This window comes from Lactuca virosa, chromosome 4 (genome assembly GCF_052849685.1).
Source record: "Lactuca virosa cultivar CGN04683 chromosome 4, Lactuca_virosa_CGN04683_v6, whole genome shotgun sequence".
In the NCBI taxonomy this organism is placed as follows: Eukaryota; Viridiplantae; Streptophyta; class Magnoliopsida; order Asterales; family Asteraceae; genus Lactuca; species Lactuca virosa.
In genome coordinates this window covers 297800654-297825674 of record NC_136429.1, presented here as the reverse complement: position 1 = coordinate 297825674, position 25021 = coordinate 297800654, and the positions used below count along the sequence as shown (strand labels likewise).

Genomic DNA, 25021 nt, shown 5'->3' with positions numbered 1-25021 from the left:
TTTGGTTTCAGGTACTTCTGGTAGCAAAGGGAAGAGCTCGGGATGACTGCATTGCACACACCACAATTTTTTGCCTGAGATATTTACTCTGATGTTTTGATATGATACTCTGATTTGATGTTTGGATACTATGACTTATGTTTGATAGAATGATTTTAATAATCATGGTTTTATTTAATGGTTTAAAACGAAATTTTTGGCCATGAATTTTTGGGATATTTCATAGTGCCTCAATTATGGTCACGAGGTAGTATATATGGACTGAGTGTGATGACATAAGAGCACTTGATTCGTATTATTGGCATGGTTATTATTTGGTTTATAACTTTTGAATTGAAACAAGAGTATGACTTCCTATCTCATTCTTTGGTTGTGTGCGACCATGTTTTCGTCTGATTTTGCATTGGTAAAACAATATACTGTGAATAGAATTATGCGTGATAAAAGGGTATGACCCGTGTTGTGTTTGGTTAGCGTTGAGGGGGATGTTGATTGGGTTCCTGCAAGTTGTTGAATTGGTTGTTGAGTATCTTTAGGCCCTTGTGGTGCCGGTCGTGAGTCTTTAGGACAATGATGGAATAGCAGTGAGATTCGCATAATACCGTGAGCTTATTGTTCTGGTGGCTGGAGGGTGCTACCATCTATCGTGGACTAGTGGCTATATGATTCATATGGGTGGAACCAGTAGTCATTTGATAATATGATCTGTACTCTGATAACTATTTTATACATTATCATGTTTTGATGAGTTTTAAAATGAATGGATGATGTTTCTGTTGTTTTCAAAATAAAATTTTTACTCGGTAATTTTTGGGACGTTACAAGAGTGTAGTGAATATTAGTAATATTCAATGATTCCTATACTAACCAACTATCTTGGTCTACCTAACTAACATTATAAGTATTAAGACAATTAACATAATGATCATGTAATTAACTACCTAACAATTATTATCAAGTTCGTATTATGACAAATTTGTTAGGTCAAATGATCTCAATGGTCATGGTAATCAATTTGATACACATAATTGGTTGTCTAACCCACACATACATATTAAAGTTAATAACTTTATTAACATGACCCTATGATTTGGTCTATCTCTAGTCCTAATTGTTAATGGTTAATTTGTCATTAACAACTGTGATTCAAGCCAACAAGTCAAATTGACCCTCTAAACTCTACTAACTTGTCCATAGGCAATAAAGAAATCAACAAAAACACATATGGATAATTAAACAAACTAACAAGATAAATTAAGCAAAAATAATAATTCGATTAAAGAAATCATACCAGAACCTCAAGGTCTCATCTATTCTAGTGAAACCATAAAAGTTTTACCTCATTACAAGTAAATAAACACAGAAAAACATCACCAAGGAGTTGCTAAAGGTGATCATCGAGCAAAGAAAAGTGAGATCCTAATGCTTCTAGTTTCCTATTCTTCAAAACTTCACTCTAAGTTACTTCTCCAACCTTGAAATCGACACAAAAAGGGTTTATGAAAATTAATAATGACTTCTAATTTCTTAGGAAAGGCTGCCCCAAGGCTACACCTTGATTGTATATTGAATAATGACGAAAAGGTCGTATATTTATAGAAGCAACAAAAACACGACACATTGGGGTTAATGTTGTTTCGTTAATGCATCGATGTCTGCATTTGAGTCGACTTTCTTGGATTTAGACGCGATTCTTGCATGGAATGTACATGACACGTTTCTTCGATTTTGACTTTATCTCGAATTTGGTCCGTAATAGCTCCATTCTTGCTCCAATCTTTTCCTTTTGCTCAAAGCCATTTAAACTGTAATATCCAACTTAAAGCATATTAACTATCATTTATCTTTCAAAAAAAAAAAAAAAACTATCATTTATCTTTGAATATATTAATAAAGCTCATATTAAGATAATAGACTAAAATATATGACCAATTGTGAGAATATCACATATTAACCTCAACCTCACACCTCTATGTCTATTAAACATTACCATTGTTCCAAGTCTTATCTCAATTTTAATTCGATCAATGAAGAAATGTGCAATGAGATAATAAAATCAAGGTTTTTGTATGTTAACTAGTTAAACATTCCATACTTCATGACTTAATATATTTAAATGAAGTATTCAAGAAAATTTTACTAATGACAAAAACATTGTTTCGACATATACTAATTTTTCGAAATTAATGGTTTGACTTGCAGACAAAACGAAACGATATTTTCTCAAATACTAGCAGTTATATCTCATATTAAATTAATCATTCTATCCTCTCTAATAAATGAAGGTTTTTTGCCACTAGTCATACTCTCATTCAATTTGCCAAATGTCATTTTGTGGTTATTTTGAATTAAATTTTTTTCCACATGTCATAAAATGAATTAATACATTAAAATATTATGTGAAATTTAATAAAATAGAAAAACTCATAAAATGACATGTGGAAAAAAAATTAATTCAAAATAACCATAAAATGTCATTTGATAAATTGAATGAGAGTATGACAAGTGACAAAAAAATCATTCATTTATTAGAAAGGATTGCAATAAATATAGTAATAAATGAATATTAATTTCATTAATAAACTTACATTTTAATTTCAAAATTCCCAAAACTAATCGACAACTCAGAACTCCTCTTCTTCCGCTTCATATTCCTCGTCTTCGTCATCCTCTTCCACCGGGGGAATCGGTTCAGCTAGTGGCGGTGGTGGTGGCGCCGTCTTGTTTGAACAGAGAGAAGCAGAGAGATTTCAAATCAAATCTCATGCGACGATCTGAAATTTTGGGGCAGTAGTGGAGACGGTGAACGCGTAAACCCTAATAAGGTCGATGAAATGGATACGATCAACTTACACCGGATAAACATCAAATACAATCACACACAGCCACGATGATCAACACGTGTAAAAAGAAAGAAACTAAGTACATAAAATGCCCCGTATAAAAAAAATATCCGAAACTGCAACAAATGAGGGACCATTTCTGTCAAAACCACGTAAGTTCACTGTTCATCTTGCAACACAACTTTAATATATATATAATAATTTAAAAGATAAAAAACATTTTCATTATAATAATTCATTATTTTTCTTATTTTCTTATAAATTCAAAGTTCTCAAATATTTTGACCGTTATATTTAATTTTTTTTAAATTAACCCATGTAATACATGGATCTCACAACTAGTTTACAATCACATATTTGATAATGTAATGATTATTGGGATGAGGATCATTAAATTATTGGATAAATGACAAACATGTATAACTCAACAAAAGAATTTTTGTCGTGAAACTTTTTTGACCTTTTTCAAAATAAGGAAAAATAAGACAAAACTAAATAATATATTTTTGTATTTTCTATAGAAGATAATCTTTAGAATTAAAAAGCAAAATATCTTTATGTAGTTTTTGAATTTTGTAATGTTTTGTATTTTTCGTTTTAGATATAAACAAAGAAAACCAAAAAGAAGGGGTAAATCAATTTTCGCTCAAAGAAGATAATGATTTAAGTTCCATCATACAAATACGATTCAACATATTCATGAAACTTTTCTCATCAAGAACTTTCGTGAATATGTCAGCCAATTTTTCTCGAGTAGGAATGAAATGAATTTTGATATTGCCTTCTTGGATGTGGTCTTTTTATGAAATGGTAACAAAGATCGATATGAGTTGTTTCCGAATGTTGTACATAATTATGACAAATTCAAATAGCACTCTCAGAATCATCGAAAAAAGGGATTCACTTCATATTGTAGTCATTGTCTTTCAACTAACAATGCATCCAAAGAACTTGCAAACAACAAGCAACAACAACTATGTATTTGACTTCAGCAATCGAAATGGATACACTTGTTTGCTTTTTTGAATGCAAACTAACAAGTTTACCCCTAAAAATTGACATTCTCCGAATGTAATCTTTCGGTCAAGATGACATCGTTTGAGATCAACATCTGAAAATGCATGAATACAGAAATCGATTTCGGCAAGATTCCAAATACATAGAGATTGGGTTTTAACCAGATGAAATCTGTCAAAGTAAATAGAATTTGATGGAATAAGAATATGTCATTCATGCGGTTGACATCAAATGGAATTTGTATTATGTTTGATGTGCACATTTATCGAAGGGCAGGGTAAGTATGAGATGGGGGTGGTAGTACACTCTTGGGCGTGGGGTGAGGTTGATGTATGAGGTGTGATAGATATATAACTAAAATAAAAAAGAATGTGTAAGTGTATCTTTATCTTTATAATAAAACACAAGAAATAAAATTTAAAATCATTGCATTTAGCCGAAACAAATGACCGATTTCTTGGTACTCAAAATTTAATAGAATCTAGAGAATTATAGTTCCTTTGATTTTGTCCAACAAACATACTTTTTATCGAATTTCATTCCAAATCAATGTACCAAACAAGCTCTTGGTTTATGGTTTTATAAAAAAAAAATAGGACCAAAAGTGAAGCTAGAGATTAGATTAGGGAACATTTTAGTAATTCACTTAAACTTAAATCGAAATCATCAATGGATACGTGCATGGAGTGACAAACAGTTGATGAGGGACAACTTGTATCCGTACATCTGTCGTATGATTCTTCTGATGTGAAGAAGACGCTTCTGAACGGATCTCCATGTTTCCGATGAATTTGGCTTACGAATTCGATCTTTAGAGAAAAATCGACAGATTTGAACAAACTTTATGGTTTTCAGAGAGGAACAACAGACTTCTAGGCAGAAATGGCGAAATCAAGCGCCGATGATAAGGAGCTCCGGCGAGCCTGCGAATCCGCAATTGACACGAAACAGAGGATTATAATGTCGATTCGTGTTGCAAAAAGCAAGGGTGCATGGGGTAAAGGAAAAATAGGCAGCAAAGGTAGTCAGATGGCTAAACCTAGGGTTATTGCCATCTCCAGTAAGCTCTCCACCTCTTTCTTTCGGTTATCTACTATTTGAATTATAAACTGCGAACATTAATTATCAAAATCAATTTCATAGTGATAGATTTATGGCCCTTAATGATTAACGCATTGGGGAACTTGGAAGCCCTTTATTGAACTAGAACAATTGTTTTCTTACCACGACTTATTATAATCTATACCTTTTGGGACCTTCTAGTTCTTGTAAACTTTGAATTTGGTTGGAGATGTTGATAAAACAATTCATGGTGATGTGCTCTATTAGATTGTTTCTTCTTTTGTCTGTAACTGAGGTTTTTAACCTGTAAAATAAAAGAGGAATCAATGAAGATGCACTGTTAACATCAGTGAATCACGCAACAAAAGTGGAGGGAATAACTTAGTTTTCTTTAGATTTTATATTTAAGGCTAAAGGGTGTTACATAATCTTAGAAAATAGAGTGATTCAAGATATGTTATGGAGTTTTGCAGAAATGGTGAATGGTTATTTGAAACTTTGAAACAGTTTAATGTAGTTGCTGAAGCTTTTGGGGGGAAAATGCACATAACATTAGGTATAGATCTATGTGATATAGAATATGATCATCCAAAGAAACAGAAACATAATGCATAAATGGAAGCTCCCCTATCATTTTTCAGCACTAAATACCTCTTACAAGAACAAAAGATTGGCTAGAGCCTCCTGTAATTGTCCTTTTCTTTGTGCAGCAAAAGATAAAGGTGCAAAATCTAAGGCTTTTCTCCGTGTCTTTAAGTATACTAGTGGAGGAGCTCTTGAGGTATATACCAAAACTTCTATTAAATGTGAATCTCTTTGCTGATTAAGATTCATGATCTTTGAAATTATGCAAATCCCTAAATGTGTAGCAAGCAAAAATATACAAGTTGAAGCGTCTTGCGAAGATGGAGGTAGTAACTACTGATCCCAGTGGATGCACATTCATGCTGGTAACATCTAAGAAACTGAGTTTTCCATTCATCTTATTGAGGTTGCTATATAACTTGCTTCATGAACTAATTTGCCAATAGGGTTTTGATAATCTTAGAAACCAAAGAGTGGCTCCTATTCAGTGGACCATGCGCAATCTTGATGATAGGTACTTAAACCCATTTCCCTTTTACTTTTACCTTTAATATGATATGCATGTTAGTCTGTAAATGTGTTGAATTTTTTATGCTTAGGAATCGTCTCTTGGTATGTATTCTTACTATCTGCAAAGATGCAATGGGTCATCTACCTAAAGTTGTGGGTATTGATATTGTGGAGTTGGCTCTTTGGGCCAAGGTACGTATGAGCTTTTTTAATCCCATTGTTTATGTAGAAACATAAGTCACTAGCTTTCCAAGTTATGTGCTTGCCGCTCAGTTTTTGCTGTCTTATTTTTATCCCCTCTTCAGTTTCATCTCGTATTGCTAGTATGTGCTTCTTGCCTTATTGCTTTATTGCCGGTATCTACTTGCCTTGTTTGTATATCCATACAGTATCTACTTGTTTACCCTTGCTTTATTGCCAGTATCTAATTGCTTTATTGCTAGTATCTACTTGCTTTGTTTGTATATCCATACAATATTTACTTGTTTACCCTTGCTCCATTCTAACGGTATCTGATGTTGCCCTCCCTCCTTGAGGTCGAGGGTTCAAGTCACGTTAGGGACATAGGTGGATTTAGGAGTAGTTTAAGGGTAGAGTAGATTTGCCGTTCCAAAAAATATATATATATATATTCACACCACTATTTATTTCTTCATTGTGGGCTCATGTTTTTCTTCTTATATCGGAGGTCATTAATGGAAATTGCCTACCCTAGGATAGGGGTGCCTACATCCTACATCCCACCTCCCATTACCCTATTCTTGTGAGACTTGGGTATTGTTCGTTGGTGTTAGAAAAAAGAAAGGCAACAAACTTATCTTATAAACACCTAGTTTTATTTATATTAACAACATTTACAAAGGTCTATATACACACACACACACATACACACACACACACACATATATATATATATATATATATATATATATATATATATATATATATATATATAGAGTAGAGTCAAGATCAAATAAGAAGGAAATTTTTGGTAGGAAGGTAAGAAGTTTTTTTTCTACATATTTTTTTCGCGAACAAACAAAATGAATCATTAGATGATTCAATTGTAAGATGATTCACAAGAAAAAATTCTTAAAAAAACATCTTGATGATTCATTTATACAATGATTTTGTTGTTATTCACTAAAATTGTCATAAAAGTGAATTTTTTCTTAATTTACTTAAAAATGAATCATAAAGATGTTTTTTTGGGAATTTTTTCTTGTGAATCATCTTACAAATGAATCATCTAGTGATTCATTTATTTTGTTCGTCAAAAAAATATGTAGAAAAAAAACTTCTTACCTTCCTACCAAAAAAAATTTCTTACCGGATCTATATCCTATAGGATATAGATCCGGTAAGAAATTTTTTTTGGTAACATTCTCCTTAAGCTGAAAATCTTCCTTTAATCGATTGAAATTACCAACTTGTAGAGCCTTAGTGAAGGTATCTGCTATTTAACCCGTAAAGATAGATTAAAATGCTAAAAATACTTGGTATTAGTTGATCATACAAAGAAGAATACACAATTATATATAGAAAAGAGAATACGAGTATACGACTAAAACTAAACCGTACAAGTCCATTGTGCCTGACTACTCTATACACTTCAACACTCCCCCTCAAGCTGGAACATATATATATATATATATATATATATATATATATATATATATACACATATATTGATCAAGCCCATCTTATTACATATGTAATTAACTCTACTTTTTGTGAACACATTAGCTAGCTGACCCGCTGACATGGAAAGTTGTAATCATTTCATCTTCTAACTTTTCTCAAGTGAAATGATAATACACTTTTATGTTCTTAGTTTTTTCATGAAATACCAGATAGTTGGCGATATGAATGGCGGCCTCGTTATCACACCATAAGTTCATTGGTTTTGATTGAGGAAACCCGATCTCATCAAATTGATTATGAAACCATACAAGTTCGCAAGTTGCTTGTGTCATATCTCCAAACTCGTATTGTGCATTCTAATAGGAAACTACATTTTGTTTCTTACTCTTCCACGAAACAGGATTACCTCCAACAAAGACACAATACCCGATGGTAGTTAACTGCTTACTCGTGGGATCACCATTGTACTTGGCATTTGTAAACTCTTCTACCACATGATGACCATGATTCTTATACAAAATACCATGTCCAGAGTACCCTTTAGATATTTTAAGATGTGAGTGACAACATCGCAATGTGTGGCACTTGGTGATGACATAAATTGACTAACAACACTCACCGAAAAAGCAATGTTCGACCGAGTAATTGTAAGATAATTTAACTTCCCAAAAATTCTTCTATATTTTTGTGGGTTCTCAGTTGGATATCCGTTATCTAGATTTCAGTTTCACATTTGGTGTCACGGGAGAATCACAAGGCTTTGCATCAATTAAGCTAAAGTTATTCAATACATCTAAACAATATGTTCGTTGAGAAGGATAAATTCATTTCTGAGTACGAGAGATCTCAATCCCTAAAAAATACTTCAAAGGGCCCCTAGGCTCTTTGTTTGAAACACAAATCTAATGCACTCTTTCAAATTCTTAATCTTTAGTGTTATTACTCCTTGTAATCTTTAGTGTTATAACTCCTAGTAATCACTATATCATTGACATATACAACAAATAAAATGCAAACAAGAGGTGGATGAAACAAAGAAAACCGAATGATCATATGAGCTTCTTTGTAATCCAAACTTAGTCACCATATTACTAATTAAATCATCCGAACCAAGCATGAGGAGATTTTTTTGAATCATACAAATATTTTTTTAGTCTAGACTTTACCTAACCACCCAAGCAACAAACCCAACAAACCCAGGTGGTTGCTCCATGTAATTTACTCTATAAGTCTGATAATAACCTTTGGCAAATCGTGCCTTTAAACGAGCCATTGATCCATTTGGATTAATCTGTATAGTCATCAATTTGCAATCAATTGCTTTTTAGTGAATAGGTTATTCAACCAAATTCCATATGCCATTATAATCAAGGGCATTCATTTCTTCAATCATACTAGCACACCATCTAGTATGGGCCAAAGCTTCACTATAATTTCCGGGATCAATATAGAGTCTAATATTGCCACTAATGAACGAGAAGAATCAAAGATATAGAAAGATTATCATAAGAAACTTATGACACGATAGGGTTAGTGCATGAATACTTACCTTTCTGAAAAGCTATAAAAATATCAAGATCTGAAATTTCTGTAGATGAAGTTGCCAAGTTAGGGCTTCATCATGTGTTGTATTAGAATCATCATTAGTTGAACCTACAAACATAGGTGGTACTAAATCGACAATTGACGTAGGTCGTCGTTGCCTATTATATACTTGAATCAATGGTGTCCTTGCAGACTCCGATGACATCTTAGAGTTAGATGGTATGGAAAACTCTACAATCAAGTCGGGATTAGGTATAGTATATACCAACAAATCATCATTGTTTCCTTGATTATGGGAGGCGGTCATCGGAACGAAAGGTATTTTCTCCAAAAAAATGACATCTCATGAAATAATGTATCTTTTGAGTATAGGAGAAAAACACCTATAATATTTCTGAAAAAAAGTATATCCACGGAAAACATTCGTAAAGGACTTAGGGTTGTTTGCTTTAAAAAATTTGAATAGACTTTAATGCATTTGAATTTAAAATGCTATAAAATACATTGCTTGGTTTAAAATTAGATAGAATTATAAAATCCTTAAGGATAAAAAATGTTTTATGATCTGCGTTCTCTTCTCTTTCACCGACATAAACAATTCATCATCACAAGATCCGTCTCCGTTCTCTCTGCATTCATCGGAATTGATTCAACTTTCTCTTGCCCTTTCATAGAGATGCATTAAACATCGTTATCGTGCTTCTCAACAGGAAGTTTACGATTATCAACCGAGAATAAAGTGGGATAATTAATTCAAAGACTGATGTTCTTGATGTTAGGAATTAGGATCGTTAGGTCTATCAATAGAAGATGTAGAATGGGTTGGTTTATATGTATCATGTCCTTTACAACTATATTCATACCTATCTTGACGTAATCCAGATAGGTGTATGTACTCACACCGATTCAACCCTCTTAGAAACCCTTCACCAAAAATTGCAAATCAAAGATGTGTCTTTGGTTTCAAGGAATTAATTTTATGCTGATATCTGTACACATTTTAGATCGTTTGTTGACACAACCAAAATTGGGTGGTGTCCTCGTAGTCATCACCTAGAAAAAGTCAAGGCTAGATCCTCAATAGTGCAACTTTGGCATTGTATTCAAACTACTAGATATGTATGATTATCGTTCCTTGATTATACCTACTTTAGATTGATTTATTATTGGATTTGCTTTATATTAGTCCAATTTGGTATCTCGCAGGTCTACGGCAAATAAGTCTAAGTCTTGTTTGTTCTTTGGTATTGATAATCATATTACAAACTACACACTTCAATAATGCATTGTGTTTTTTTCATTTTATTTATGCCTGTGGAAAGATTAGTGGAAGCAAATGATCAAGAACTCATGTGCTATGCCCTAAACTAAGATTTTAGTTATTAGTGGAAGCAAACAATCAAGAACTCATGTGTGATGCCCTAAACTAAGATTTTAAAATGATTTTAAATATTGTTTATAAAATATAACTATTATTTTGTAAATTATATATTATAAATAATAAACAAATCTTTATAAGAAAATTAGATAAGGTTAGCATAAACACATTCCAACTTATATTTGGAAAAATATTTATAAATGGTCCCTATGGTTTCCAAGAATATCAAGTTTAGTGCCTAATTTTTTTTTGTTCTCATGGAAGGTCCATGTGGTTTCAATTTCTATCGTGGTTCTCACTCTTGAATGACCTTTATACCTTTTTCTTTATATTTTATCCTCATTTACATGCTTTTAATATAGGGAAAATGACATATATGTCCTATTATGTTTCTAGGGTTGACCCATTTAGTCATTTAACTTATTTTGTGGCTTTATGAGGGAACGAAGTTGTTTTTGTCGGGTCGATTACATCCTTTTGACCAAAGTGACTAAGTCACCCGGTTATCCCTTTGCCATATTGACATTTGATGACCAATTTTCCACATTTGACTTTCAATTTTCCTAATTTTGACTATTTACATTGATTTTTCATTACTGAAACTTAAGCAGTCGAAATCAATCGAAAATTCAAATTTGACAATCTTTAACTTCTTTAATCAGCCATCCATAGAGGGCATGTTTGACCCAAACATGAAAAAGAGTGTTATCGGCGTTGGCGTTGAGACATAGAAACATGGAACTGAAAATAAATCAAACGGGGTGATTAAAGAGGATGCATCTGTGGAAAGTGAAGAAGAGGATGATGAAGTGATTGTTTTCCGGCCAAAATTGATTGATAATCGGATGGAAATGCCCCTGGTAAAAGACATCAATCAAGAGGGGTTCAAAATGTTCAAAGTAAAGATTTTGCGATTCAGGTTTCGGTGTACAATGTAGTCGAGCGGCCGTATCAAGAGGCGGAAATCCCATTTGTTGATTTGTAACCAGTAGAGAAGTAATTAGCTTCGATCAACTCACGGTTACAAGGTGTAATCGGGAAAAAACGTACCTACCAGCGGAGATTGAAGTTGTATGAGTTCCATGACCATCTGATACTCTTCTTCTCAGGCCAACTCCCAATATCCAAAAACTCTAATAAAAGAACCAACCCAAAATATGACTCCTTCAACAACCCTACACTATTAGACGTCTTAAGCCCTAGAAACTCTGACGAACGCTTAGTATACAGATGGCGAACTTGTTCGGGAATAAACAAGAGAACCCCAAAATCATATTCGAGCTCGGAATCCTCTACAATAGAAAGCTTAGCTGAGAAGCCATGGAAAGCTATATTTGTGATTATGAGTCAGGAATATTGAAGGATTAGAATCCTTCTGAACTCGAACAATGAATGTGATTTGGCCTTGTCGATCTGCACTAGAAACAATGAAAATAAGATGAAAAAGGTAAAGTAAGAAGTAGAAGTTAGCCATGGAAGATATTTAGATTTTCCGACCACCGTTGGTGGTGGTGAAATTGGGTTGAAATGAAAGTGGAAGAGATGAAGAACGGGTATTTAAAATTGTTGCAGTGGCAGTACACTGTGAGCTGGAGTGAGATGGTTTGATTATCTATGTGGACACATGACTGAAACCTGCTACAATAGGCAAGGATAACTAAAAAAACAGGTTGGCTCCAAACTTATGCCCTTGTAAAGACACGAAATTAATTTAGGGACTTAAAAGGTCAACCCTAGAAACATAATAAGGCATATATGTCATTTTCCCTTTAATATATAAATAATTACATATTAAAATTAAAAACCAGTTGGGCCCACCACCACCACTCTTTCCTATCTAACCTTATATCTCCTCCTTTTCTCTCAAACATCGACCCCTCCATTTTTTCATACTCTTCCACCGCCTACCACCACAGATCGTAGCCACCCAAAATCTTCCAGCAACAACCCTTGCCAACCACCTATAATTCCACCACCCACCATACCGTGAGCACCTGTAAAAACCCATGCCCCATATTATATTTCTTGCTCCTTATGTGTGTTTTTTGGTTGTGTAATATCTCTATTGCTCCTTATGTATGTTTTTTGGTTGTGATTATAGACAACTCTAAGAATCCGATTTTGACCCATCATTGGAATCGACTTCATTTCCTTACTCATATTCCTTTTTGTTGACCCCATCATCGTCTCATGACTTTCCACACACACCTAAGAATTGGCCATTAGCAATCAACCACCACCGCCAAAACACCTTACCAACCACCCCATCAGATCGCAATCCTCTAACATATCAAAACAGGGATTTTCTTCTCGATCTTAACCATAATTGTCTCAACCCTAGTCAAATCCTGGAGAACCAAAATCGCAACAAACGATGGACTAAAATCGCAACAAAAACATTTTTGTGGGCATTTTTTGGCAAAAAGGCAAGGAAGTGGGTGGGACGTCGGCTAGGGATGATAGGAGGTCCAAACCCGGCCCGGATAGACCCGAACCCGGAAAATGGTTAACAAGATTTTGTAGGACCGGAAACCTGACCGGTATATAGGAACCAGTTCCGGGTAAAGTGGGTCTAGAACCGGAAAACCCGGAAACATAAAAGTGGGTCGAGTGGAACCAGTTAAAGTGGGTCTAGAACCGAAAAACAGGAAAACCTAGGGAAAACCAGTTTTTTTTTTTTTTTTTTTTTTTTTTTGTAACTATTTAGGGCTTGTTTGGCACGGAGCTTTTGAAAGCATTTGGGAGTTTCTAACTTTTAGCTTTTGACAAAACGCTCTAGTTTAAACAGAAACCTTCGTTTGGCAGTACGAGCGTTTAGCTTTTAGTTTAAACAAAACACTTCAATTCTAAAAACTACTTCATGTAGCGTTTAAGAAAAAGCTACTAAGCTTTTGAAATCAATTTCCATAATTATCCTTAAAAATATATTTATATATTTTTTTAGTTTTAATCAATTATCCTTGTATGTAATTTTATATATTTCAAAAGTTTCCAGCTACTTTTGTCAAACACTCATATAACAAATAAAAGCTACAGCTTCCCGCTACCAGCTATCAGCTACCCGCTACCAGTTAACAGCTACTTATGCCAAACACGCCCTTAGTGGGTTGAACTTCGAAAACTTTCAGCTTTGATATCTCGAGTTTGGGGAATGGTAAGTCATTGAATATCAAACCAAAAATGACAAAATTATAGTTTAAAATCATGTACAAACTCTAAACTATATGTTGGAAAAAACCTCATGATAATCAGACTTCAAACGAATTAGATATCCTGACTTTAAGAGACTGTAAGTCAATGAATTTGAAACCAAAAATGATAAAATTATAGTCTAAAATCATGTACAAACTATAAATTACACTTTGAAAAAGACCTTATACCAATTCGATTCCAAACGAATGAGATATGCATGTTTTAAACTTTTCACAGAAACCGGTTTTGGCCCCTAAAGCTGGTTTCGGTTCTTAACACCGGTTGCAGTTTATAAATCCGGTTTACCCGGACCCGAAGGACCCGAAACCCGAATAAAGACATTCTTTAAACCTGGAACCCGGACTGGTTCTACATATACCGGTTCCGGTCTGGTTTTTCGGTTTTAAATCTCATCACTAACGTCGATCGATAGAAGGGTGAGAAGGGAAAGATGAAGTCGATGGGAAGATAAAGCCGATAGGGGTGGGGGTTGTGGAAAAAGGGGGTGGGAGTTTCAATTAAAATGGGTTATTTTAATTGATTAAAATTAAAATATAGAAAACAAAAACTAATAAAATATTTATTTGGGGGTAAAATAGTAATTTTAGATTAAATTTGTAATAAAACGAAACCATAGGGACCATCTATGCAAAAATTAAACCACTTGGACCTTTAACGAGACCGAAAAAAAAGTTAGAGACTAAACTTGATATTCTAGGAAACCAATGGGACCATTTATGAAGATTTATCAAGTAAGATTGTAAAAGGAATGGATTTTAATTTACTTCAAAATTTTAGGAACCAAACACACAATATAATTTTAATCCATCTGAGTCTGAATTTTTTGGCACATTCAAAATATCGAAATAAGAATCTAACAATCCAAACGCTCCCTTAGGATCTAGTTTGATGATATAAGGTCGAGAATCCAAAACAAAACAACTTGAACCAAATATCTTACGTTCAACAGAGAGCAAATATTTATTAGGAAACAACACAAAATATGGAATATCGCCACCAACAATTATAGACGACATACAATTGATGAGAAAACAGGCAGTAGAGACGACATAAACACAAAGTGTTTTTGTGATAAGCCCTAATCATTTCTAGTCTGCATCATGGGAGTCTAGGAAGTCCAAGAATGGCCCAAAGTGTAATGCAGCTTCTGTTATCTTTTTGGCTACATGGGGTAGATTGGTCTTTTTAGGTATTATGGATGTTTTTGACTCTTTTGTTATGTTGGGAGCACTAACTTTGTCCCAGGTCTGTTTTATGGGAACACACCCTTGAGTAGGGATGTGCTTCACGACGGGACAGAACCGACCCGACCAGACCCGAATAACCCGAAACCTGAATTGGATGCAAAGTTGGAATTTAAACCCGGGCCGATTATACTAATACGGGACTGGTTCGGTTCCGGTAATACAAGTTTTGGTTCAGTTATTAACTCGAAAGGACCGAAATAACAGAAATAACATGTACACTATGCTTTTGAACAGAAATGATCCGAATAACCCAAATAAACCGAAATGACCCGAATAACCCAAATAAGGAAATACTATATCTAGTTTAAGGAAAAAAAATATTAAACATTGATAATTCATCTTTAAACATTAAACATTAAACATTGAACATCTAAATTAAAATATGAATATTAAGTTTTTTCCAAAATAACAAAGACCAAATACAAATTAACTATTCGGGAATATTGATCGGTTGTTTTCCCTTTCCATCTCCATTGTTTATAGTGTTTTTCCAACTCTTTCGCGACGTCATCATCTTTCAAAACTTCATCAATGTTGTCCACAATTGACTTTCTTGATTTTCGTACCTAATCTTGGGTGTAAACCAAAGCTCTAGTATATTTGCGGACAAATTTGTTCGATATGGATCTAATATCCGCCCACTTGTACTAAACATCGCCTCGGACGCCACGGTAGAAATTTGGGTAACCCAAGAGGTGATCAATTAAGTGACTATTCGATTTCCGGGTCAGTCCTTTTGGCCCGATTAAACTGTTATTCAGGTAACTCGGACCAAACAATCTGATAACCGAATAAGCCTAAAATACATACCCGAGAACCGACCCGTATGACTTATTCGGTCCTAATTTGGTTCGGGTCGGTTCGGATTTCGATTTCGGTTTCGGTTCGGGTTTTCGATACAAACGTTCATCCCTACCCTGAGTCATGTCTTTTATTTATTTCCCTCTTGAGATTTTTGTTTAGTAGCTAAGAATTAATTTGTATAATGAACTTTGTTCTTCTTGGAGAGCCTGTTCCGCTCGAATGAATGGGAAAACCATAATCTATCGTATCAGTTCACAGATTATCAGTTTTTATTCAAGAATGGACCATGGTCTATCATTTTGGATCACGCATTTGAAATAATAGTGTTCCAGCTAGTTTATGAATGTGGTAATTTTTTCGTTCTGCGACTCCATTTTTGGGCAGGTGTATCAACACTAAAAGATTCATGAAGAATACCTTATTGAAGCATGTAAGACCGAAAGGTTTCATACGTATATTCTTTTACACTATCACTATGCAAAGTTTCCAAACATAATAAATTGTGTTTTAATCTCAGCAACAAATTAACTAAAATGGGTGACTACCTTAGAGTGATTTTCATAGATATAGCTAATTAACACGAGAATAATCATCCACAAAAGTCACAAAATACTTGAACCCGGTTTTAAAAGTAAAAGGACAAGGACACCGTACATCAAAGTGAAACAGTTCAAATAGGGATGCAACTCATTTATTAACTCTAGGGCTCAACTAAACACATTGATACTTAACAAACTGAAATGACTCACAATTTAGGGATGACAGATGTCTAAATTGGGGATATAATTTCTTTCTAACTTTGAAGAGGTGGGTGACCTAAAAGACAATGTGATGCAAATGGAGATAACGACATCAGTCCTACTAGGGATTTCGGTACCTCGAGTTCAAATACATAACGTCCACTAGATTCTCGTGCTCTACTATTTATTTGCTTTGTTGAAGGATCTTGAAAAACACAATAATCAGGAAAAAATGTGACACTATAATTCAACTGACAAGTAATTTTACTGACCTATAGAAAATTAAACGAGAAATAGGGGTCGCCAAAAGTCTAAGACTCAAAAAGTTTATTCCATAATCAATGAACCGATCCTAAAGTCCAATAAATAGTGTTCAACAACTAATCCTACTACAAAATAAAAGGATAACTACTAATAAAAGATAACTATTAATTTAAATAAAGATGGAACTAAATAAATGATAAAAAGATAATTACTAATTAGCCGATAACTCAACCAAATCGGCGAGTCGTATCAGTACCTTTTCAAGGTGATGGTTAGGGAGTAACTACCTTAACCATCGATAACTAACTTAAGTACCCATCAAATTAGCTTATACTTAACATTGTTGTTGTTAGCAATCTACTTTGGAAGCTAGTGATTAGCAATTAGTCTAGTTTGACAAGTCGATATTTTTGTCAACATAAGATATATACTTCCAGACATATATTTGAGTTATTGTAGCAAATTATATTGCTTGACGATTAGTTTTATAACTCAATAATGATTTGATGGAAACGATAATTTGTAAATATAATATTTGTTTTGCAAATTATGCTTTTACTTATATAGGAACATGCATCGGAGGTTCCTAAGCAACATGGTTTTGAAGATGGAAGTGGTGGAGACATGAATTCTGAAGATGAGACGGGAGTTTCAGTTGAAAATGATCTTGTGTCGCAAGCAGAAGAGGAGGATATTGAAGCTCTTCTAGGCACGTACGTATAATTCTTCTTTTTTTCTTCTAAAATTTTACTTTTGTATCAAATAACATAAGCTATATTCTTGTAGGTTACACTTACATCAACCATCTTACCACCTCATTTTGAATTTCAAAAACTAAGCATCTGATTATAGGATTATCTTATCTGCCTTTATTCTTTTAATGATTTTTGGTGATGACATTGTGCCCAGATATGTGGTGGGTATTGGGGAAGCAGAAGTCTTTTCCGAAAGGTTAAAACGGGAACTTCATGCTCTTGAAGCAGCAAACGTGCATGCAATTTTGGAAAGCCAGCATTTGGTAGATGAGGTAAACCGCTCACACTAAATGGCAATATGAATGTTCAATTCACTTTATGGATTCCATTATCCTTTTCTTAGTCTAAATCATCTAAACCATTTTATACGCTCTAAAACAATTAAACTCATCATCATTTAAGTACCACAAATGAGATTCTACATAACATGAATTCCATTATACAAACTTTATGGTTATAATGCAGGTGTTGAAGGGGCTTGAGTCAGCTACAACTCGTGTTGAAGATATGGATGAATGGCTGGCATTGTTTAACGTGAAACTCAGACATATGCGAGAGGATATAGAAGCCGTATGGATATTCAGACATTATATATATATATATATATATATATATATATATATATATATATATATATATATATACATATTGTTGGGAAAATGGCCTTAAAGATTCCTAACAACCTGTGCAATGAAAAATAACAGAGAAAAATGAACACCAAAATATACATGTAAAACTCGAAAACCGTAGAACAACCAATGAAAATTTTTACTATATGATAAATTATTACAATCACATAGGCTAATCTCTCAAGACAATCCCCCAAATTACACCCACACTTTGAAACCAAATCCTTTTCTTTTATGTTAGCCTAATTTCAGCACATAAAACAACAAAGAAGCTCAAACATTAGATAGATGAAGTAAAACCTTTAGAACTAAGCAAAACAAGAACCAAATGTTTAGATAATATCATAATATATAATATTTCAACTTGTGGTAACAGATAGAATCAAGAAACAACAAGCTGGAAATGCAGTCTATGAATTATAAAGCTTTAAGTGAGGAACTAGATAACCTTCTTGAGAGACTTCATATCCCTTTAGAGGTACATTACTTTTAACCAATAATATAATTTATTTCATATTTTCATCTTCACTTAAATTATTCTTTATCCATTTCAGCTTTCAGATTGCTTAGCTGGCGCCTCATTTGATGATGCATCCTTAGATAAACATATTGAAGCATGTGATCAATTAAGAGATGCTCTTCGTGGTTTTGAACCACCTGCTATGGATCCAAGCTTTTCCAAAATTAGAGCTGTATGTTCATTAACTTTTTTTTTAACGCTTTCTACATTTGTTTTTTGGTTAATAATAATTTCTTAATAAAATCTTTTTCGATTAAAAACACAAAGACTCGTTACTCTAAATGATTATATACATCAGTTAATATAAGAATAGAAAGTCGATGGAAATATTACAATTTACATACATGAATGTTTAAAAAGATGTAGTCTTAATTATAAAATTACAGGTGAGAGAAAAGAGGGCAGAACTTGACATAATAAAATTTACTTTTGCAAGAAAAGCCTGTCAGTATTTGAGAGACTATTTTGCCAATTCAGTGGATTCCATGATGAATGATAAAAGCTTCTTCTCTCAGGTTTATTTCTTGGAGTGATTTTTTTATTTTTTATAATATATGCCACTTTTAAGGTATTAAAAAAATTTATCAACATGAGATTTTGACTGGTGTTTGACTTTTGTCAGCGTGGTCAACTAAAGAAACCTGATCATACCAATTTCCGAAATAAATGCAAGAAATATGCTCGTCTTTTGCATCACCTAAAGGTTTATTACATTGAAACTTCAATGATACCCATTGATCTATAGAGTAAATTACAAAAATGGTCCCCGTGCTTTCCATTTTTTAACATGTTTAGTCCGAAACCCAAACATTTTTCCGATTTTGGTCTGTATTTCAAGGTTCTAGCGACCAAAATCAATATGAAACCTTAAAAAAAGAACCAAAACTGAAAAGACATCGATTTTGGACAATAAATGGTAAAAATCAGAAAGCACAGGGACCATTTTTGCAACTTACTCTCACATATATTTTATATGATTGCAGGTTCTTGATAAAAATAGTATGGCTCCTTTGAGGAAAGCTTATTGTGGCTCCCTTAATAAGCTTTTACGCCATGAGGCATGTGTCCAAATTAATTTCCTTCTTTCATTTTTCACAGCTTTATAAGACAATTTTAGTTATTTTCAATTTATTATTATTATTATTATTTTAAATTTCAGGCTCGTGAATTTTCTAATGAGCTTAGGGCTGGAACTAAAGCACCAAAGATTCAAACTGTATGGTTTGAGGGTCCCACTCCCAACCAAAATGTAGACACTTCAAATATTTCTGAAGCATATACCAAAATGCTTGATGTATTTGTCCCACTCCTTGTTGATGAGGTGTGAAACATAGTCTATTTGATATCATTTTTTTTTTTAATATAAAAAAGTCCAACTTTTTATTCTTTTGTCTATGAATTTACTTTTTATTCTACTTAAACTGCAGAGTGTATTTTTGTCACGCTTCTTGCGCTTTGAAGTTTCTTCACCTGATGATAATGGCAGTGATGATGATGATGATGATTTAGACATGGAAAATGATGAAAAGGGTAAATATATGTTACATAACATTCAGTTCTTTTAATCTTTTTATCATGTAATGTAAATATATACCAGTTTAATATTTGTATCTGGAATCATGTAGGTATACCATTGGAGATGGGGACATTAAATGAGTCACTTCGTGATTTACTTGATGGAATACAAGTAATTACAGAATATAGACAAGATTCACTCTTTTACTTTAATAAATCTAAGGGGACGTTTTTTTTTTTTTTTTTCTATTAAGGCTTGCATGAGTAAAGTGGTTGAATAAGTGTTGTATACATAAGGCCTGTTTCTTTTCTACCCTGCATAAACAGTCTAAAATCTAAATGAGATAAAATGACCATTTTACCCCTACATTCCAAAAAACAAATTTCACAATACTCATTTATTTTGACTAGAGAGGAATTGGAGGAAAAAAGAGAAACAAATAACACATTAAGGCTGTGTTTGACACCACACAACTAGCTTATTTTTTGAGTTTTTTTTAATTGTTATGTTTGGCAAGTGAAAAAATAGCTGATAAGCTAGCTTTTAAAAAGCTACTTTGAGTAGCTTTTTGAAAATTTCCTAAATATACCATTAATTAATTATAAAAAACATATTATTCTAAATGTATTTTTATGTTATTTTATATCTTTCAGCTTGCTTATCCGTTAGTTTTTACCGAACCTCATTTTTTGTCAGCTAATTTTTCAGTTATTGGCTAGTTTTTCAGCTAACGGTTAGCTTTTCAGTAGTCTATCAAACATAGCCTAAACCAAGTTTTTTTTTTTTTTTGGCTTAACCTATTAAGTCATTTGGAGTGGTTAACCCATTAATCCCATTATTAAGTCAAAAAGAAACAACCCCTAAGTTTTTTTTTTTTTTTTTTTTTTTTTTTTTTTTTTTTTTTTAAATATATCTATGGACTTTCAGGAGGACTTCTATGCAATTGTGGATTGGGCACACAAGATTGATCCTTTGTTGTGCATATCAATGCATGGAATAACAGAGCAATATATAAATGATCAGAAATCTGAGGTAGCTGGATATGTACGCCTCTTACTTGACGCCATGGAAGATCGAATGGATACACTATTTATTCGTGTAAGTTACACATATTATGTTAAGATGTTTGAAGTTTAAAAAGAAATTAAGAATTTGTTTATGATCATCAACCAAGTTGTAATATATATATATATATATATATATATATATATATATATATATATATATATATATATATATATATATATTGTAGTTTATAGATGAAGCTCGACACCAGATAGAAAAGTATGACCGAAATGTTAAACAGACAGGTGTCATGGCATTTGTACCAAGGTAAATTACTCAGATAAATATAATCATATTTTGTAAGGGTTAATGTCGTAATTTAGCAAAACAAATATTTCGTATGTGCTCATTTAATCAATTTAGTCAATTTAATGTTGATTAGGCGTCCATGTGGCAGTTTTTGTCATTTTTAGTTATTTTTAATGTCTGGGAGGGTAACTAACTATTTTGTATCTTCTCATTTGTTAAATTTATTCAAATATATTACAAATACCAAAAATAAAAAATAAAATGAGTAAATAAAAACATACTAAATGCTGTTCTTTATCCTTCCGGACATCAAAAAATCTCTAAAATGACTAAATTGCCACGTGGACAAAGTATGCCAAATCAGCATCCAAAACTAGTAAAACCTTCTATAGCGTATTTTTGAACAATATTAGTTGAAATGAATATAATGACTAAATGTCAACCTATGGAATAATTGATTGCTAAATTATGACATAAACCCTTTCTGTAAATATTACAAATTTTTTTTTATGAAATATTTCCAATTGGATTTTGTGTATTGATTTTGTGTAGATTTGCTCTGCTTGCCACCCGCATGGAGCAGTATATCCAGGGGCAGTCTAGGGAATTGGTAGATCAGGCATACATGAAAATTGTTAGTACCTTAAAAAAAAAAATTATATTTTAATTTAATAATGTGAAGCTCAATTGATGGTTCATATTATTGAACAGATTGGTATAATGTTTGTGACTCTGGACAAGATTTCCCGATCAGACCTAAAACACTTGGACATTTTTCTGTTAGAGAACTATGCTGCATTCCAGAATAGGTATATTATAATTTTAAATGTTAACCTAAAAATGATTAAATTATAATATATATATATTTTCAGTTAATTACAAATATAGAATCTTTTTTTTACCAATCGATGCTGATGAGAAGCAGTTGTATGCAGTCTGTATGACTTGGCGAATTGTGTGCCAACTTTAGCTAAATTTTATCATCAAGCAAGTGAATCATATGAACAAGCTTGTGCACATCATATCAGTGTTGTAATTTACTATGTAAGTTAACAAATCATTTTTCTTGTCTTATCATGTTGGGAAATTTTAAAAAATTAGCAACGTACTTTAATGTACTTTGTTGTTTTATAGATAATAAAAATATGTAACATGAAACGTGTAAAATAACATACGAGTTTTGGATTAGATAATGGTGTTATTGGTAAATATATTTAAAACGTGTCACTATTATGGGTATAAAAATGTAAGTAAATTATTGTTATGTGTGATTGATAAAATACAATATACAAGTTTAACATTACATATTGCTATTATTGGTAAAAATAAAATAAAATAAATACGTTGCCATTATGAGTAAAAAAAAGTAAGTATGTTGCTATTATGGGTAAAAAAATGTAAGTATATTATTACTATTATGATTTATGGATAGAAAAAAATAAAATAAAGTACATTATGTTGCTATTTCTGCTTTTTTTCTCTTTTGTGTTTTATAAGTGACAATTTATGAATATTTGCACAGCAATTTGAGCGTCTTTTCCAGTTTGCTAGAAGAATTGAGGATTTGATGGTAACTAATGCTCCAGAAGAGGTGAGTGTTTTTTTTTTTTTCATTTTCCTAAAATATTGTTTTCATTTCTATTTTGATAATGCATTTGATCCCCATGATACTTTGTAATTGATGAAAAATCAAATTGGAAAACAAAACCCTAAAAGAGATGCTAATTTTCTTTAATAATTACAGATCCCATTCCAAGTTGGATTGACAAAAACCGACCTTAGAAAGGTGGTAAAATCCAATTTATCAGGGGTAAGTTATAAAATTTATACAGGTCAACAAGAAATTGGCTCCAATTTATTATTATTTTTTTTTTCAAATGTAATTTTATTTTTGATAAGATTATTTTTGATAAACAGGTGGATAAGCACATTGCTGCAATGCATAAGAAACTAGTCAAGAACTTGACTTGTGATGAATTGATACCTACACTATGGGACAAATGCAAGGTATTTAATTTTATTGGGTTTAATGTATTTTCATATACTTTTTTTTTTTATTTTTTATTATAGCATCCTACTTTTATTTCATCCTTTGAAAAATCTACCTAATAATAGCAGCGTCATCTAAATCGAAAGTAAATTTTCATTGTAATTGTGTAGTTTTTTACTTTTTTTTATTCAAAGTAGAATACCCTAATAAGAAAAATAGTTAAAAGTACAGTGTCATAATATTGAGTAGATTTTTCAAAGTACAATGCTTTAATATGAAAAAGAATGAAAATACAATGTTGTATTAGAAAAAAAATGAAAAAAAAAATGAAGGATGCTCTAATAAACAATAACAAATGAATAAAAGTACATTGCTATTTCTTGCTTTTGTTCGTAAAATCTATCGGATTTCATCTTTTCTTTGATGTTCCTTGATAAAACTAATTTTTATTCTTATAGAAGATATGATGCTTAATGATGAAAATATATATATAATGATGCTAAGCAAATAAAGTTTGATATGATTATTGACAGAAAGAATATATGGAAAAATATGAAACATTTGCTCAACTTGCCTCCAAGATCTACCCAAGTGAAAACATTCCATCTGTAGCTGAAATAAGAGACGTTTTGAACTCCATCTAGAGTTATTTTCAGTTAATTAATCCATTTAATTGTTGATGTTTAGAGAAAATGATCGGGAAAAATAAATGTGGAAACATTTGTAAAAAGTTTAGGATATAATAGGAAAGTCGCATTTTGGTGACTTTCTTTATTAAGTCATTGTAATAAGTCAAAAAGGAAACAATTATATATGTCTTACTTTGGGGATAAAGTGCTTGAATGAGTGAAAATGTCTGTCTTGATAAAGTGTTTGTAAAGATAAGTTGTTATTATTATTATTATTATTATTATTATTTGTTCAAGACCGAATAGGAGACTAATGACAATTTTGCCCATACATTCCAACAAACAATTTTCTTTATATTTATCAATTTTAACAATATTCATCGGTTTTAACATGAGATGAGTTGTGTTGGGAGGAAAAAAAGGGAAAATACGTAAACCGATAGTCTCTTAACTCTTAATACATTAAGCTAGTTTTGTTTTGCTTAACCAAATAACTTAATTTTTTTTCCATAATAAGCCATAAGGAAACAACCATCAGATGAAGTGCTTTAACACTTTAACCTAAAAAAGAAACAGCCCCTAAGTCCACTATGTAAAAAAAAACACCATAGATTAGATTAGATTAGATTATGTACCATAGAAGCAATGATTACAATCCAAAAGTTTTAATTTACTAGTTTTCTTATAATTTACAGGTTGAAGGGGTTCAATTTGGTGGGGACATTGTTTGAGTTACATGACTTCATTGGGATTAGCAAAATGAAGCTTTAGGATGTCAACAACTTATAATATAAAAACTGATCAAATTTTAATTTG

At 32.3% G+C, this 25021-nt stretch overlaps 1 protein-coding gene across 2 annotated transcripts; it reads left to right on the top strand.

Annotated features, from left to right (window-relative positions):
* The first annotated feature begins 4556 nt into the window (after positions 1–4556).
* Positions 4557–24965, top strand: LOC145168879 (exocyst complex component SEC3A-like). 2 transcript variants are annotated; one of them, XM_079087545.1, is made up of 25 exons: positions 4557–4920; positions 5633–5703; positions 5792–5872; positions 5954–6021; positions 6107–6209; positions 17420–17565; positions 17762–17879; positions 18073–18177; positions 18613–18714; positions 18791–18928; positions 19143–19271; positions 19379–19459; positions 19740–19814; positions 19916–20077; positions 20184–20286; positions 20382–20443; positions 21200–21370; positions 21525–21604; positions 22139–22220; positions 22298–22395; positions 22522–22630; positions 23109–23177; positions 23331–23396; positions 23504–23593; positions 24901–24965. In XM_079087545.1, exons 1-25 carry the CDS (start codon positions 4743–4745, stop codon positions 24934–24936), a joined length of 2523 nt encoding a protein of 840 aa, XP_078943671.1. In that variant the 5' UTR covers positions 4557–4742; the 3' UTR covers positions 24937–24965. The 2 variants fall into 2 exon arrangements, with proteins under 2 accessions (XP_078943671.1, XP_078943670.1); XM_079087544.1 differs by lacking the exon at positions 24901–24965 and adding an exon at positions 24110–24508.
* Positions 24966–25021: the final 56 nt, after the last annotated feature.

Bases quoted from the DNA above. Each gene is read 5' to 3' on its own strand.
- LOC145168879 (XM_079087544.1), top strand. From the start codon at position 4,743: ATGGCGAAATCAAGCGCCGATGATAAGGAGCTCCGGCGAGCCTGCGAA. The intron at 19,460-19,739 runs GTTTATTACATT...ATATGATTGCAG, and splicing joins GTCTTTTGCATCACCTAAAG to GTTCTTGATAAAAATAGTAT. The intron at 19,815-19,915 runs GCATGTGTCCAA...TTTAAATTTCAG, and splicing joins ATAAGCTTTTACGCCATGAG to GCTCGTGAATTTTCTAATGA.